This window comes from Rhea pennata, chromosome 1 (genome assembly GCF_028389875.1).
Source record: "Rhea pennata isolate bPtePen1 chromosome 1, bPtePen1.pri, whole genome shotgun sequence".
NCBI lineage: Eukaryota > Metazoa > Chordata > Aves > Rheiformes > Rheidae > Rhea > Rhea pennata.
The window spans coordinates 72,089,599-72,108,117 of NC_084663.1; the positions used below are offsets into that span (position 1 = coordinate 72,089,599).

General features: G+C 40.7%; 1 protein-coding gene across 3 annotated transcripts in view; it reads left to right on the forward strand.

Moving 5' to 3' along the window:
• PDE3A (phosphodiesterase 3A) overlaps positions 1-18,519 on the forward strand; it is a 257,748-nt gene that overhangs the window by 146,302 nt on the left and 92,927 nt on the right. For all 3 annotated transcript variants that reach the window (XM_062591400.1, XM_062591408.1, XM_062591418.1), the window contains one exon: positions 8,167-8,217. In XM_062591400.1, the coding sequence (XP_062447384.1) occupies positions 8,167-8,217 (51 nt within the window). The remainder of the gene's footprint in view (positions 1-8,166; positions 8,218-18,519) is intronic.

Here is an 18,519-nt window from a genome sequence, read left to right on the forward strand (position 1 = left end):
GAGAATCTGTGCCCTCAGTTTTTATCTTACTAGCATGGATATATATATATATATATATTTTTAGGGTGTTGATTTTCATGGACATGCCCAAAATGGGAAAGTGAGTTTATGGAAAATTGGGTAAACACTTTGACTTGTTAAGTACTTCTCCACCAGATCAACATGCCTAAACTCCATCAGAACATACACTAATCCTACATATCCCACTATCCTAGTATCCACCAGAACAATTGAACAATTTAAGGATTTTGGAAATCCATTTATGATGATTTTACTTGTTTTGTTCATTTGTTGATGAAATATTTTTACTATCATATAAAGATGATAAGCTTAACTTAGGAAGCTTTTACTACAAGAAATCTGTTCTACGTCTGCATGTAGCTCTTTTTGTGACATTCATTTGTATCATTGGGGGTCACAGAGGAGTAAGAGTTGCTTTTCTTTATTAAAAAAAAGAATGCAGTTCCTCTTCTGTATGTTACTACAGCTTTGCCAAAAAAACCTTGTTTTAAAATCCCATCTCATATATGAAAGATTAATAGGGACTTGAGAAATTCAATGATACGACTGAAAATAATAGCAATATGTAGGGTTTTCTTTCACTGCTGTCGTCTGTTTAAGTGGTTGACAAAAATTTATATAAACCCAGATATAGGGTGTGGAGGTGGCTATTCCCCTTCCTTTTCTTCTTCCCACCTACACATTTTATTTAACAGTACCTCCACACTACAGACAGTTAGACCTGCTCATTTTAAGAAACTCCGCGGAGTGGCGAGCACATCAGTCGACCATAAACGACGCTGCTGCCAGTTCCAGTTTGCCGCATCACGCGTCTCCGTGCCTCCTACCCCGCGTAATGACGCTAGGATTCCTGAAGAAGTCAGATGCAGTTTATTGTCTGGAAATATTCTCAAAGGTCATACGCTGCCATGAGAAAAGTCCTCAAAAATGTAGTCTCTCTCTTGCTGTCTCTCCCAGTGCCAGATATGATCTCATGCCTGTTATTCCTTTGGAGCCGAGTCTGCGGTTGAGCGCTGGGGACAGTTTCTGCATCGTGCCTGCAGGATGGTTGTTCCTGTCCCCGCTCAGGCCCTGTACTGCAGGACCAGCCACCTCCCATCCTCACCGAGCGCTTTACTGTCCCTGTGCCCTTCCAGCCCCGCGGCTCAGTGCCATGGTCCCATCTATCTGTCCAGTATACGTACGTTTTTCCTCCGTTTGGTGCAGTCTCTCGTGGTGCTGTGATTCCTTGCTTGCTCTGCCAGGCTGCGAGAGGCGAGGACACAGCTGGCTCAGTGGCTGCCAGTGTCACCAGCTTCAGAGTGCTTAACTCCATCTCCGCGCTGGGCTGCTGCCGCGGGGACGCTGTTCCCCGTAGCTGTGCTCCAGACCCATCCTTTTACCTCGCTGCCCCTGCCTCCAGCGCAGAACAACGCCAAGTGTCCAAACGAGGGTTTAGCCCTCCTTTGGCTGGCTGCGCCTCAGGTTTAAAATCACCTCTCTGCTTCCAGCTGTTCTCCAGCAGCCCTCAAAACTTTGACACAACCTACTTGACTAGGAAGCCGCTAAAAGCACTTCTATCTATTTATTTTTTTCAGGGAGCTTGTGTGTGTGTGGTTTTGTTGTTGAGGCTTTGGAGTTTTTTCCTTTTTTTGTTTTCTTCTCCTCCCTCCTCCCCCCCACCTTTGGTGATCACCCTCCGAACAGAGGCTGACCTTGCTGTTTCGCAGGTCTCCAAAGCATCAGGAGAGGCCGGGTGGAGGGTTGCCTTCCCCCGAACTCCACAGCTGAAGGACATGAGCAGGCAAGCGTGCAGCTCACGCATCTGGCTGAGCAGCACAGGTCTGGCGTCTCATGCTTTACGCTGACCCTGGGAGTTGGCGAGTGGCTGTGGAAAAGGGATTGTTTTTCCAAATACTGGAGCATTTCACTGTCTGTGCATTATAGCCTGCACATGCCTACACGTGATCACGGTACGGTCGTGCTCACCACGCGGCTGGGAAGAAGCCTCCTCACTTTGAGTAGCCGCAGGGCGAGCTACGGCTGTGCTGTTTGATGGAGGAGGTGGTCCGCACAGCCAGGCAGTTGTTCTCCCACCATGTTATCAGGATCCGGCAACGCTGGATCTCAGCAGCTATTACCCGCTTAGCTTCCCTCTGCCGATGGTGTCCACCCCAAAAGAGCATTCCCAAAGTTAGTCAAGTCAGTAAATCACCTCATTTGTCTCGATTACTAGGAAAGTGCAGGGAGCAGTGCATCAAATAGAAGGAATCCTACTCAAAATAGCATGTACAAAATATACTGCTAGTTTCTGTGTGACCTGACTTTTGCATATTTGTAAAAATAAATGTTTCTTCTTGAGTGTAATCAAGGAAATAATTTGTACTTTTTTGTTGCCGAAAAAGAAATTTATCAGGGACATTTTGTGCCTACACGGTGGTAACAAGCAGTTTCTTTTTACCAGTGGAAATATGATCCAGACTGAAGCATAGTTAATACCCATTCAGTCAAAGAATATGCATCATACTGTGCACCATTCAGGGCAAGCTGTGAGGAGGCAGTGTCAGGGAACTCGACAGTGAGACACTGTTTCACATCTTCAACGTGTTCATTCAACAAAATCTCTTCGTAAGAGAGAAGATGTTATGCTCATGTTTACATACAGGCTATGTTATTTGGCAAAGGTCAACACCAGCTTCTTTACAGGAAAATGATTGGATGCTTCTATCTAGCTTTACTGGACACTGATTCCCAAAGTGTGAGCAACTTAAAACTGCTGGCTGTCACCCAGCCAAAACTCTTTAAGAACCTCGTTGGTAATTAATTTTGCTACTACTAAGTGCTCTGATTCCTTGCAGGAGTGGTAAAAAGGCTTTTTTTGAAGGTTCTCAGTTGGTTTGGGGAGCTCAGGACATCTTATTCATGTATTGCAGCCAGTTCACGAGAGAATATCGGATACCGAGTATTTGGCTCCCCATCACAGAGAGTGCAGAGGAACTTTTTCTCTAGTGCTCCTGTGTTTTTCTTTGTCCTTAATTTTCATTTATTCACTAGGGCAGAGCAGGGCTCTGTCTAATGTTCTCTGTAATGGAAACTCAGTACTCCAACTGCAATCTAAAATCTTCAAAGTCCAAGGGAAGAAGCTGGTGCATTGCGGGGAAGGTCCCGACAGATGCATTTAGATTGCTTGGTCCCACTTGTTCTCCTTGTGCTTTTTGACCTTTATTTAAATCCCATTAAATAGACTGGCATCCTTTTGCTAGTTTTGGTGAGTTATGGTTGACTTAGCTCACCTTGTCATCACTGTCTAATTATTTTTGTAACCTGTGTTATAAACATAGAAATATATTTCTATATACATTGTGTATATGTAAATATATAACTAAATAAAAATCTAGAGTTGCAGACTCTGTAATCTGAATAGAACTAAAATATGTGCAAATGGGTTTAAAGACTTTTAATAAAATTAAATATCACTATTTTATTGGTCCTCAGAAGTACTTATCATGAAAGGATTTGCTCATTCCCTCTAATAAAACTCTGTGGTGTTATATTTGCTTTTTAAAAAAAATGGTTTCAAAATGCTATTGCATTCTGTCACTTAGGACTCCTTCCTCTTCCTAAGAATAAATGTGTCACTGCTCATAGTGTGAGTGCTTTTTATCAATTTTGCCGAATTGTGTAGATCTTCATAATAAGAAAATGTCTTTTTTATTTGTGTGTGTTTTTTGGGGGGGGGTTTAAGCAACCATGGCATAATTAGTAGTATTGCCAATTCAAGAGTTCAGAAATCAAAACCTAAGCCAGAAAAGATTACCTAAGAGAAAAATAAGTCATTAAAAAAAAAAAAGTTTGAATTCTCCTTCTTTGCTTTCTGTCCTCTTACTTATTTAGAGTTTTTACAGTATGAGTGGGCCACATTTTCCTGCAGTTCTCTAATACTAAGAAGGCTTAAAATTATGATTCATGAAGGTTGATGAAAGTTGAGATTTTTGTGTAATCATATCCCATGGCTTTAATTGAATCACCAGATAGGGGAAGAACTGCATTTAGAGTGGTGAGAACTGAAGACACTAATTTTTAAATGTCTTTGTTCTACTTTAGCGTGGTATTTTAGATGAATGTAGACAGTCCCTAATAATGTTCCTTATTGCTTTGCGGATGTTAGCAGGTATCATTGCATTAGTGTACATCTGGTTTACATTTCAGATGTGGTTTTTACAACCGTGAGGCCTTGGGACTTTATAGTGTTTATAGTGAAAGCTTGAGTTTTAAAGCACAAGATACCACCCTACATGTCGAGTGTGAGCTAGCTCTGTTTCACTTCACTTTTTTGTCTCCCCTTTTAAATTACCTCCTCTTCTACACTCCCTGCTTCGTTGTTTGGTTTGGGGAAGATGTTTAAGCTGCCCTAATCAGCGCTTGCTCAGAAGGAGACGGTGTTTTTGGTGTCAGGGTCTTCTCCGTGCTCTCCGCCCCCCACTTCATATTTGGCAGGGCCAGGGGAGGAAGAGAGGCTGCTTTCCCTCGAGACCTCTTAGTCAATTTGTAGGGGAGAGCGAGCCAGTTGGCGTCAGCAAGGCCAGTGTTTTTATGCATTCTTGAACGTGCAAGAGTTGTTCTGGTTGCTGAAAGCTGCCTTCATCTGTAAGTGTTGAAACTGTCAGAGCTGCATTTCCAGGACAGCTTTAGATGACATGTGAAGTAGATCCTTTCCTTCTGAGCAAGATAGACTCTATGCATGCAAGTTATATGGGAGCATGGGTTTGTTTTTATCCCTCCTTTTCTGTTGTTCATACACTTAGCCCCAGCACTCTCACCAATGAGAGTAAAAACAAGAAGTAATTGGATGGTATGTAGCCTTTTCAAAGGACTCTGGACCAAATCAATTCCTAGTAGTTTTTAGGAGGAGTGCTGGGGTCTGGAACAAACCCTTCTATTAGCAATAAACATAAATCCATGTACTTTCAAGTGCATTCTTGTGTCTGTATCTCCGTTTGCACACGTGTGTCAACTAAATAATATTTCTTTCCATTGTAATGCTTTCAGAAGGTTGGGAGTAGATTCACGCAGATTCTGTACGCTTCTGATCCTTTTTAAAAAATACTGTCTTCATCTCTTGATTTCTCTAAGACTTGTGGGTGTTGTGATTTCTGAGTAGTCAGATGATCAGGCATACTTGCTTTGCTTCTTTCCTGCATGTTGTAGTCCAGCACTTCTCTGTTCAGAGAAGATCTTTCCCCAGTTCAGAAGTTACCTTGCACAGCATGGCTTGTTCACGTAAACAACGTCCTATGGAGGTAATCATCCCTCTGCTGTTCCCTGTCCTGCTGCTGTTGCCCTGGCAGAGTATTTGCTACAACTGCCCTATTTGTATAGTAGTGTTGGTTTGTGTCTTAAAGCTTGATGCCCTTGTACAAATATGATTTATTTTATTTATTTCTTCTCCTGCCCCCCTTTCTTACTGTGCACCATTACAGGTAGGGCATTTTATCGCAATGCTTGAAAACTGGCTAGAATTTACAAGGTCTCTTTTTGTCCTAGCACTCTTCTTTTGCCTTCTTTCATTCACCATTTTGGCAGGTAACAACCAGAGGGTTAGTTCAGTAGAGCCTACAGGTATGGCACAAAGAACGACCAATATGTTGGTGAAATTGTTCTACACTAGGGGCAAGGGATCTGGCAGCAAAAATGCAAACACGTCCGATTCCACAAGGGCATGTTTGTAGAGAGATTAAATGAAATGCGGATTGTGTAATTCGCTATGAGGAGCTAGCAGTTTGCTCGTAAAACTGTGCCAGATTCACTGCCAGAATAAGCAAGGGTTACTCCGTCGGTCTCGATGCGTTTATGACTGCTTGCTTCACCGGTGACTTTGGCCCGTCCTCAGCACGCGATCGTAATAGTTAAATACCGAGAGGTGGAGAAAGGACTAGTTATTATAGCTTTGGGCTCTCCTGTGCGCTGTGCCGTCCCAGCTGTGTCGGCCCCCGGCACGGGAGCAGAGCCGGCCACGAGACTCGGCACCTGCGGAGAAAGCTCCCGAGGACGGAAAGCTTGGAGAGGAGGTGCGAAGCACCGGGCAAGCAGGGGCGAAGTGGGAACAGTACGGGTGAGCAGGGTGTCCCTCCTGGCTGGGAGGGATAGATACCCTTGATCATGCTGGGAATGACAGGTGGTGGGGCTCGTGCTAAATTATTTTTTCTTCAACCAAGCACATTAAGAAAGTGGGCACTGCCTCCCACGCGTGGTCCACGCTGGGGAGGTAAAATTAAAGTTTTCTTAGTGCAGAGTTGCAGGACATGAGGAGAAGGCAGAGACGTAAGGCTTTTGGCCACAGTTATGTGAAGCGCACAGCCTGTGGTGGACGTATCTCTTTGTAGCTTTTTTATTTACTGAAAGACCAGCTTTGATAAACATCAAAGCTCCGTTTAATATAGTAACGAGCAATGCAGTATGGAGAAACAAGTGGGGAAGCCGGGCACAGCCAGTATTTCCACTAGCAGTATCTGGAAAGGAAAAATAACTTCAGTAAAAGTAGCGGTAAACACTAGGTAAACACTAAATGTCACTAGGTGACATTTCTGATATTGGAGTACTGATCTACATGCGCAATTCGTCTCCATTTGTGGGGGAAGTGCAAGTAACGTGTAAGTAATAACTTATAGAAATGAAGGGCCTCGTAGAGAAGAAAGGGATGTGTAGGAAGAGCTGATGGAGAAGATAAGATTTCGTATGAGATGTGTGTGGCTTTGCTGCTTCTTTTCCGAAGTAGCTTTCATCTGTTTTGTCCTGGAATGAGTTTCTAGAGCGATGCCCCAATAACCACAATAAGGCTGAATTGTAAATCTCCTTGCCTGCCTCCGACCTGGGAGAAGGCATTTCCTCAAGGAAAGAACACTGACGAAAAGAAGGAAAAAAGATGATTATGACTGTAAGTCATTACATGTCATACTCATCCTCCCATGTTTCAGTATCAAATTCTTACATTTGCATTAATCTGTGCTTGTATGAATAAGAAAAAGCATTACGCAGCAGAGAATCCCTGAGAAGCTGTACAAACATTAACTCCTAGAGGGGAGCACGTGTCAGCAATCCGGAGGCCGGATTGCAGCCCCAGCCCTGCGTACGGCGCGGCTCCCGCCCTGCTCTGGCCGTGCCCAGGGCCTCGGTGCCGTTTTCCGGGGGGTTTGGCAGCGTGCCGGGCAGGTCTGAGAGCAGCTTCAGCGTCAGCAGTTCACCTTTGCCCATGATCTGCACGTACATAAAGCAGTGATGAAACCTACTGGGTATTATCTCGCCTCTTTATTTTTTCTCCACCGTAACATAGGTGGAAACTGCTGTGTGTTGCTTACGGAAGGAAAGTGAGCGCCTGTTCAAACTGTTAGCATACAGCTATGAAGTGCAGTGGAAAAAAAAAGATGGGGAAAGGGCTTTTGGGGGATTTTTCATAATCCCACACACGTCTGATCGCTGTCCTTACAACACAGCCTCCTGAAGAGTTTTGTAGAGCATTTGAAACTTCAACTTGGGCTGTAATTAATGCTTAACTTCTGTTTAGCTTGATGGAGCTGTATGCCATCGCAAATCTTAATTTCCACTAGAATTCACCATCTCTAAACTATCGATTTTCCTCTGTACCACCTGTAATCTAAACCTTTACCTGTTTTCTTTTAGAAAATATACATCTACTTTTATATTACTTTGAGTTGTTCTAGAATAATTCAGTGGTGCAACAGAATTAAGGCAGTCACTAGCTTTCATGTCTGGTGTAAAACTGTGTATGGCCATTTAATCAAGTGATCACTGGTTTTGGTAATCGCCTTGTAGATCTATCAGCTCTCCTTTTGCCGGATCAGCTTTAAACATTTGGCTAAACTTGAATCTACGGCAATGGGAATTTTATTGGCATGAGCACAGTGTTACACTCATTGGAATGATAGGTATGATTTGACTCTGACTGTAGAGGTAAAAAAATGGAAGTAATAATCCCAAAGTCTTCTGCCCCTCATTCTAAAGCTAAAAAAAATGTGTGAAAAAATGTGTAAAAGCAAACTTGGTTTCTCAAAGAAAACCTGTAATGCATTTAAACCAGCGTTCGTCTTTCATTTAAAGCTAGTCAATGCAATTTATCACTTACTTTTGCTTTTTTCTTTTTTTTCTCAGCTCATGGGGCATTCTGAATGGGACCACAAGCGAGGACCCAGGGGATCACAGGTCAGTCGCTCTGAATTTTTCTTTCTTTCTGGCTCTTCATAAGTTTGTGGTATTCAAGCAAGCATCCCATTTGAAGATGTCAAAATTGTTCTTCTATATGTGGGCTAGAACCAAAGGGAAACAGCAGAAAGCGATGACAACTTTGGTTAATATAATTTTTTGAGCTATAACCCAAACAATTGAAATTTCATTAGCATAAAGATGGATAAGACGTACTAAGAAAACATTTCTTACCTCTGCTGTCTCCATCAGAATATCAAAAGACTGTCATTTCAAACAATATGTATATGCTTTTTCAAAACTTTGTAAATGTACAAAAACCGACCCTCACATCTTTTTCAATAATAAAGGGATCAGTGGTGATAGAATTGTATGTACGGGGAGTTGAGGGAAACTATATGTAGCTATTGGTTTGCTCTTGACTTATTGCTGGAAAGAAGTTACACCCGTATTAAGGTATTAATGCCATCATGCTGATGGTTTTAAAATGTGTCTGTAGAACTTGAGTTGCTGCTAAGGAGACATTGCTACGAATGTGATGCTCAGAAATTTTCTTGCTTGGGTAAAGCAGTCTCTCCCATCAGGTGTTGAAATTATATGAATAAATTACTAGGGCCCTTGTATTTTAGATTTATGTCTCCTTCAGCTAAAAAGGATTTTTGTACAAATATGAGCAACTAAATCTAACCTGGTAGCAAACAGGTTCTTCTGCTATCTGGTTTAAGCGAGGTAAGTGATGTAGTGTTCTTAGCCTATCTTTCATACTCCATCTGCAAAATCACTGGAATATCAGCCTTTTAAATGAGAAAATAGCATATGTTAAACAGAAGGCTGCTAGTTTGTATATCTAAGATTCATTAATTTTAATCTGGACCGGTTTTCTAAGTTGTCCTTTTTGATTGCTTCTTTGTCCTTATCATTGCAGAATTCTACAAATTTTTCAAAGTTTTCCAAGCTTTTGCTTGCATCTTATTTTAAAATCCCTTTGGTTGCAGGTCTGATTTTTCAGGTGACAGTATCTGTGTTTTCAAAAAAATGAGAGAGAGAAAGGAAGCTAGTTTTTGATGAAAACTGAAGAATTTCAGAAATCAGTGAGAATTGCTTAATGCGTAATCTCTTCTCATCTGATGCAATGATTGATTGCATTATGTTCTTCTGGTCTGAAGTGTGGCAGGTAAATTGAACTCCTCCAAACTACTACTACTGTTGAGGAGAAGTAGTCACTTCAGTGACTCTCCAGGTGACTAAATTTTAAAAATCATGCTAACATTACTGCAAATCTTCATCTGATTTTTGTATGAATATGAAAATATAGGTATGTTTTTGTGTGCTGTGAACCATGCCCCACAGTCCTAATGCTTTGCCTATGGCAGAGAAGTATTTAGAGCTTGATCAGTTGAGTGCATATGAATTTCTGCAGTGGTGTTGCATCAGAGACTGAGGCCTAGGTCCTCATGCCTAATGCTTCCTGTTGGCTGTATGCCTCCATGCTTCAAGGGGTTTTCTTGTTGGCTAGGTACATTTGAAGGTTTAGAGCCAGCCAATAAGAAACATTAGAGAAAGAGATTTAGGTGTAACTTAAGCAGTATGAATCTCATCCAAATAGATTTTAAATTTAAAGGTAAAGTGGGTCGACTATGAAAAAAAGATATCTTGCTGCAGGAAATTGGAGTTGTGCTGTTTAGTAGATCCCTTTTGAGTTCTCTGAAAAAGTGAGGGATGAATGTGCAGGATGAAACTGTTGCCGAAGAATCTTTTAATATTTTGTTTCTATTGAGGCTATGGTTTCTTCCAAAGAGGAGTCTAAAGAACTTACTATATTGCCTAGGTTCTCTCTTTGGCACAGTACTGAGAATAAAGAGGATTTGTATGGCATGGCATAATTTCAAAAGAAGAGGTCACCTGGGCATTCAGTCAGTTCCTGCAAATGCCATCTATATGGAGTCCAAGTGAAATCATCTGTTGAGTACTATTAGGGAATGCTGTACGGAGGAAAAATGAGATAAATGGTTGCTAAGCAAATATAGATGGAATTCTCTAGGTTTCAGTGGGGATGAAAAAGAAGATATTTATCAGCAGAAAGTTTTGTGTAAGTTTGAAAATTTCCCCTTTCATGTTGAAAACAGCTTTGTTCCTATTCTCTGTGATAAATACTCCTCCACCTCTTTTTGTTAAAAAATAAAAAAGGAGGGGGCAAGTGGATAAAGCATGAGGTTCTTTAGAAATCTCTGCAGATCACCTGTAGTAGTTTTTATGAACTGTTCCTGAAGAATAATGTATTTTTACAGGCATTACTCTAGATAACACTGTATCAGATTTTCAGGTAGAAAACTGCTGCTGATAATTTTTTTTTTCCTTAGGCAGACTCTCTTTTTATTTTATTTTATTTTTATTTTAACAAAGGTAAGCAATAGTGCTTCACCCCCAGCGTGAGGGAAGTGTTCAGTTTATTGAGTCCATTCCATCAAAACAGGAGAAAACCTGCATACATAGAATGGTCTCCTTGATAGAGCACTATGGTGTTTCCTCCTGAATCCATCTAAAAGAAGGTTGTATAGCTTCAATCAAGATCATCCTCTGGGCACTCCTCTATTTCATTTATACCATGTGTTAGATGCTCTGCACAGCTTCTAGGAAGTAAAACATAAATTTTGGAAGACCCTTGTAAAATTAACAATCAGTGTATACCACAGAAATGTTAAGGGATCTTGAATAGGGTCAGAAAAGAAAATGACACAAACTCTCAGAGTACTTTGGGCTATCCTAGTGCCCAGTCACAAGAAACAAGGAAGACAAGTCTCATATGGGGTAAGAGAACAGGCCTGGCCTATCCCAGTGTAGCCTGGCAAAGGACTGAGTCCTCAGACTCTCTTCTACGTGGCCATGAGAATCGCCTTTTAATAGGAAGGGTGTTAAACCTAACTTCACTATTCATTTGAAAGGTTAGAAGAGGTTTGGAAGGATCCTATTTTGGCATATAATACAAAAGAAAGATTTTATCCTTATTCAGTTGTGTTATCACCAGTTTGTGTCCTTAATGAATGTACCCTTTATTACAAAATCACGTTTAATATAAAGGTTATTAGATAATAAAGATTATCGAAGAACAGCAAAGAGTAATTTCTTAGATACATCGCTCCTTCAAATATGATGTAGCAGTAGTTCAGAGATGTACTGGCCAATGCCTGTGGGCTCTGCCATGCTGTTGTTTAAGGTATTTCCCTGGGCCTGTGGGGTTTTTCTCCAGGAGAGGAACGGGGAGGTGGATAGAGAAGTATCTCCTGGCCAGTGGTGGCTTGCGCTGCTCAGGCACGTAGCAAGATAGAATAATGGGGTTTAGAGTGTTTGTTTTCTCGAGAAGACTTATTAATCTTCTGTGGTCTTTTAATTCTTATGGAATAAAAAGAAAAAAAAATGTGAAGTTGGATTTTAGGAAGTCACCTTTCTGCACCTGTATGTGAATCTTAGCAATGTCATTTGAAAGCAAAGGAAGTGGAACCACTGGCTTGCCATGATTTAAAACTAAAATCCACATTTAAACTCGTAAAATTATTTTACTGAGTCTTATTAAACAACACACTAATTCTGCCAGATTTCTTTAAAGAATTGGTAGATTTTCTATGGTTCATGTTTGAAACAGGAGAGGAGACTATTATTGTGCATGTCATACTTCTTAATGACCTACTTGGAAAATGTGTTCCTTTTCTACTTGTGGGAGCTAATTGCAAGCTGAAGTAGTTACAGGTAGTGCTGGATGTCAAATAAAATACACCTCGCCTTGTGGGAATACACACACACATATATATGTATGTGTGTATATATTTTTTAGAATTCCTCTTCCTTTAGAATAATTTTACTATTAAAGATGCTGTAATTAAAGGGAACCCTAAGTTGCCTTGAAAAAAATAGATGGGTTCCTGGCTACCTATGTCTTGATTTTTTACATATATATATATATTTTTTTTTTTGATCTCTGAAGATAATCTTTCTGCTGAAAGTGTTAGTGCCCAGAACTTACTCTCTGGTTTGGATATCATGCAGAGAGCATGAACTGGATTTTGTTGTGTTCCATGCCTAACATTTCAAGTTAATACAAATTAAGATTTTAGGCATGAAACTTCAAAATTAGGGTTCTAAGTTCAAGAAATTCCTGGATGTTTAACCGACCTAGAGAAATCACTCTCTCAGATGCACACCTGCAGTCCATTAGACAACATTATCTCACTCACATGAGAGGAAAATAGCCATACTTACTTCTAATATATTGTAAGACAATGTGACTGGTAGAATTAACCCCTGACATATTATCCAAAATATGCAAACTATTTTAATTATTCTAAGAAAGCATAATACTTGTTACTGCTGAAGTATTTCAGGTGAGAGCCACAATACTCTTTATGTGCACGCATTTTTACGGGGCACATTGAATGCGTGGGAATTATTTGCTGCTCTGACCCTGCTGCTGTCATCAAGCCTTGTTTGGCTTGTTGAAGATGTAGGCGTAACACCAGGATGCTGTGGAATCGAGCGATCTTTCAACGTTACAAAACGATGATAGTCGGGAGAGAAACAGATGAGTCCGATGCTCTTAATTCTCTTTGAATATAAAAGCTTTCAATTATATATGTATCTGAGGTGCTGCGCTTTACCCCTCCAGTTCCTAAGCAACAGCTATTTTCAGAGTGAGTGCGTCTGGTGTTGTCTACCTACTTCGTGCTTCTGGGAGGTAATTCGTCAGCGAACGCCAGGCTTTTCGCCGTCTCTCCCGGCTCCACCTGCCGTGGCACTCTGAGGAGACGGACGCTTTCACATAGCCAAAGGAGCTTGGGCAAGACCGGCCTCAACCTTGCAGCGTGCAAAACTTCCGTACGCCTGGGAGCTCTGCTGTTTCCAGCAATGAAACAAAAGAATCAGAAATAAGGCTCTTGTCACTGGTTTGGGGAGGAAAAATACAAAAACAGACCCTTTTGCTTGAGCGGGAGAAGCCTCTCGAGCAGATTCAAAACCATGAGCCGGAAATCTCTTTACTTGCTGAAGCGTAGATGGGAGTCAATTCCCGTTACTGACCAGGTACGGTGCTCTGGTGAAGCTGTTGTGTAACTGCGATGCCATGGTGAACACGTTTGCAGTGATTTAATTGTGATTGCTTGGATTCTTTTAATACAGTGAAAGCCAGTTGACCATGACCTGTAGTTTCCATGAAGAATAGTGCCAAAAATGCATGTGAAGGTGATTTGGCAAGAGCATGTGCTTATGAGTGTGGAGGTACCATTGCAGTCCTTTAAGGTAGAGTTAAGCAACAGACAGAATCTGTTTCTGTCAGAAATGAGACTTTTGTTAAAGGCTTGCTTACAAGATAGATGAATATTAGGTGTATTTTAAACTGATCAGCTAAGGAAAAGTAGTCGGCTGATGGATTCCTCAGTGCATGTCTTTGTTGCATTTTGTCTGTCGTATGTATGAAATCACTGATTACAAATAGCTTTGGCAGAACCTCAGCTTTTTCAGCTTCATCTTGGTTGATGCTTCATTTCAAGTACGTTAACAAGGAAAAGAGTACAGCAAACCTAAGCAATGCAGACCAGATGTAATGTAAAAATTATGGCATGCTGTTCGGAGCAAGTATTGTCACTGTAAGTAAGTCAGACTAAAATGTCATGAATGGGAATACAGTTAGTACATTCCTTGTTCCAGACACTCCAAGATTCTCTGAAATTTTTTCATTATCTTGCTCAGGATGTAAAGACAGTACAAGAAAGAACTGTAGAGAAGGAGGTGGAGGTAGTAGCTTGTTACATGTTCCAACTCAGTTTTGTATCTATTGAGAGGCTGACTATGAAGTACATCTTGGGACGTCTTTACAATGGAAAGCCAGCAATTTGTGAGAAAATTCTGTTTCTTAAGAACAAAGAAAGATGTAGTACAGGGTTCATGGTCCTCCTGTACCCTTTTTTTTGGGGGGGGGGGGGGAGGGAGGAGGAAATATTGTTGGCAAATTACATGCCCTAGTCTATACAGCTGTAGATTTTAAAGCCAAATTGGACCACTGTGGTCATCTAGAGCTCTCAGACATAACACTAGTCATGCTGTAATCTCTGCAGCAGACCTGTGTTTTTTGATTAAATAAGGATACTGCTTTTAGAAATATATCCAGTCCTAATTTAAAGGCTTCAAGTGATTGATAGTCTACCATATGCTCTGGAAAAGTTGTTCCAGCTGTTAATCATTCTCTCTTTTTAATATAATGCCTTCTTCTTTTCTTCTTTGACTTTGCCTAATCTAGATACAATTTGCTCTATCTTTGAATGCCAGATTTTAAACACCTCCTCTGAGGGTGTGTGGTTTTTTTGTTTTTTTGTTTTTTTTTTTTTGGCTGCACAGACACCTCGATTATGCTTCTGCTTTGCTATCACTTGAACTATCTGAAGTACTAAACTACAAAGATTACAAAGGAATCGATGTTTCTGGTAATGCAGAATAAAAATAATAAGACATCATTTTGGATTTTAATTGATCCAGTTCGATCAGGCATTATCAAATCTCATGGTAGAAGAGGGGTAAATAAATGCTCTGTTATTGAATGAGTCATCTGTCGTTTTGTTTCTGCTAAGATGTAGGGAGGCAAGTGTCATTTCAACCTCGTGGCTTCCTTCTTACTCTGACACAAATGCAGATTCTCTACTCATTGCAAACAAATATTTGACCAGCAAGTGATCCATCGCATTATATTTTGATTGTTAACCATTTCACTTTTCCTGTGTTGCTTTTTTCTTTTAATTACTCCAACCCTGATACTTGCATTGCATCATACTATGCTCTGGTATGTTGTATCTGGAAAAAATTAATATCCTCTACCGAGATGTGAGGTGTGTGTGATCTCACTGAGCTGTGTACGTGTCCTTTCCATCGTCCTGTTGTCTCAACCCTTGAACAGTGTTAAAAGAGAACGGGAAATTTCCATGACTCACCTACCACTCTGGGGCAAGTGAGACTGGGTAAATGATGCCCCTTGATGGTGTTGGCTTGAGTGTAGTGTGTATATCTGTAAAGATTTACTGAAGGTATCCTGAAGGAGGAAGATGATGTTCAGCTTCAAATCCGCCGGTGTTTCTGGCAGTTCTTGTCACTCCGTATGTATGGCTGGGTGGTAGAGTTTGAAGGGGGCTTGTTCTCATGCAGGGCAGGAGCCTCCCCTTGGTCAGCAGGGCTTTGGCTGTAGGAAAATGTAATTACTGCACAAGGTCAGGACTGTGAAGGGAGAGGCAACTTCATCATACAAAAATAATAGCTCTGCCTTTTCAGGCAAATTAATTATCCGGTCCTTAGAGGGATGCACTAGCTTATTATTATTATGGTCTAGGCTAAGCTTGAAGAAATGAAGATATATTTTGATAGGTAAGTAGCTAATAACATTGTAGATTTTTTCTCTGTTCAGATGAGATAAGAGATATTTATATTAACTGATACCAAAAACCCTCCCAAATGGTCTACCTGTATTATCACTTTTTGTAAAAGAACAAGGGAGGAAAATATAGACAGAATTCTGAAAATGTATTTTCTGGCTTGCTCTCATTTCCAGTTTAAAATAGTATGGCATGTCTGACTTTTAAAGATATGGGGCCCATAACTTCACTGAGAAGTCTGATGTCGTATTTGAATATACTGGTTATCTTCTAAAAGGCATCCAGTGATTTTTATTCTTCATCCTATATATCTTACATCAAATCAAATGAAACCCAGAACCATTTAGGAAAGGCAAGAATGAGCAGGCTGAGGAGTAAGAGAAAAGCCATGAATAGTTGTGGCAAATGTAGACAATACTGGGTTTGGGGGAGGGGGGAGTATTTTTTTTGATTGATTTTTTTGCATACCTTTTAAGATGCTATAGATATTGCATCACAGAAGTTTCTGTGGTTTTCAGGGTCTGATATTCAAATGAATTTTTGGTTGGTTGTTTTGGTGTTTTTTTTGTGCGTAAGCATGAAGAAAGTGGGTTTGAGTTGGAACCCTGAATTAGACTTTTGGAGTTTCAGCTGATGAGAAATGTCATACTTAGCTATACATTTTTATATGTGGGACAACCTGATCTTGTGGGCATTTTTCATGGGTAAATTTAAGCAAAATTATGATGAATTATTTTTTATGCATTAGACTTTGTTCAACAAACAATAGTAGCATCTCTTAGCACTTGAATCTTGCCTAACTGTACATCTCTCATTAATTTCAGTAGGGAACTACCTTTATAGAGCTAAGGAAAGAACTTAGGAATGTTTTTTATTTCTTGCCTATCCAGCAGTTAGGATTGCCTGAAAGTTTTCGGCATTGGAAAATAATTCTAAAAGCTGCTACGCTTGAAGTTTCAGTAAGGGTTTTGGGAGAAATGTTCTGACGGTTTTATTTGGTGTATGTGTCTGAGGATCTTGTTTTTTGGATCAATCTTAATTTTTTTATTCCTGCTAACTGCAACACAGAATGATTTCACTGAACGGATATGCATTTAAAATGCTGTGGTAACAGAATGAGCCAAAGGTGATGAGGTGTTAAATATTTGCTGTAAGGAAGTTGAGTATTTCCCCCTCCCTGAAATTCCCTGTAGACTTTGTGAGCCATAATCTTTGAGCAAAAGCTGGATTATATACCTGTCCTAAGAAGAGAAGAACAGGAATTCTTCACACATTAGCCCATGATGTAAACTTTTAATGAAATTGTCTGTCATTGTTGTATGAATTTAAAAGCAGAAACTGAGTTTGCATGGCACTATGAAACCAGTAATTGATATATAGGTTTATATAGCGGTAAATAGTTCAAAGGAATCTACTGTGCAGGTAAGCAACACCATCAGTGATACACTGAACTGCACTATAAAATGCATGCTTACAGCAATATAAATAATAGTAATACTTTCTGTACTCTTAAGTCACGGTTTAGATTTTGACTGATTTGTATAAATCCCAGGAAGTGAAGCCTGGCTCTTGACTGCCAGTGATTTACAGCACAGTTATGCCTAAGGCAGTTTGCATGTAAGGCTTAATATCCAGTTCTTACCACTGATCCGGTAGACAGGAGAAATTCCCATAACCTACAACCCATACAGAGTGTTAAACAGCATATGAATTGATCTGAATATGACTTGGATCATAACTCCATGAAGTGATAAGTTTTTTCACAGTTATTTTATTTGTGAGAGAGAGAGAATGAGAGAGAAAGAGAATGTGCTTGATACGAGATTGGAGATGTGGTGGCTACGTGATGACATGTATGAAGTCATTCTGCTAGATAAAAGCTGTTTTAAAAGAAAATGGAAGAGGTTCATTTTGTCTGTATTGGGAACTATATATTCACTTTGCTGTAGGATTAATAGCTCACTCAGCCAAAGACCTTTTTGCTAGCCGTGTCTTGCCCCCATTTTGCTCTGAATGTCCCTCACTCATAAGCTATAGGCATCCCTGGGGATGGATATATCATATACACTATGGTTATGAGAAGGCTGGAGCCCCTGTATGTTATCTTTTGCTCAGATGCCTGTTAGATTTAGACCTTTCTTTGCTTTCTGTCCAACTGCCTCTACGTCTGGCAGGTCAGCAGTAGCATGGCACTGCTGATTGTCTTGGGCCAGAACCAGCTTCACCAGGAAACTTGTGCTGAGGAAGTGCCTGGAGCACCATTTGTTGGGATCCCAGCTGAAGCTGGGGAGATGTCCTGTACCTCTGCAAGGCAGCACTTTTTGGGAGCCCAAGAAATGACAGTGTATACAAATGCATCAGTACAGGTGCTTACATTAGGAGAGAGAAATGGCTGAGGTTTGCTTACAGGCAGGCTCAGGACAGTACCAGATGGCAGGGCACTAGCATTTCCTGTACCTGCTGTCTTCTTTTGGAACCCAGATAAAAATTTAATTTTTTTTTTAAATGAGGATTCTTTTGTATGTGCCTCCTTTCTATGCAAGGTTTATAAACTTCTTCACAGAGAAGGAGATGAAACAATTGTTATGAGTGAGGAGGCCATGGAGCAGCACATGTGGGCCTCTGTAGGTCTCCTTGGCTCGCAGGTTCCCCAAGGATCTAGAAAAGGTCAGCTGGAGCTGAGAAGCATCTTCTCCTTGCAAGTGCTTGGTCGTTTATGCCTGATTATTGCTTTTGCACAACCTATCTCCAAGGCAGGCAAAGCCATATGCTTGGAAGAATGCTAGCCAGGGCACCATCATGGCCACAGCATGTGGCCCTTTCAGAAGGTTGCAGTGGGAACACAAGAATACACATGTACGCACACACACATGCACGCACACACACATACACACAGAGG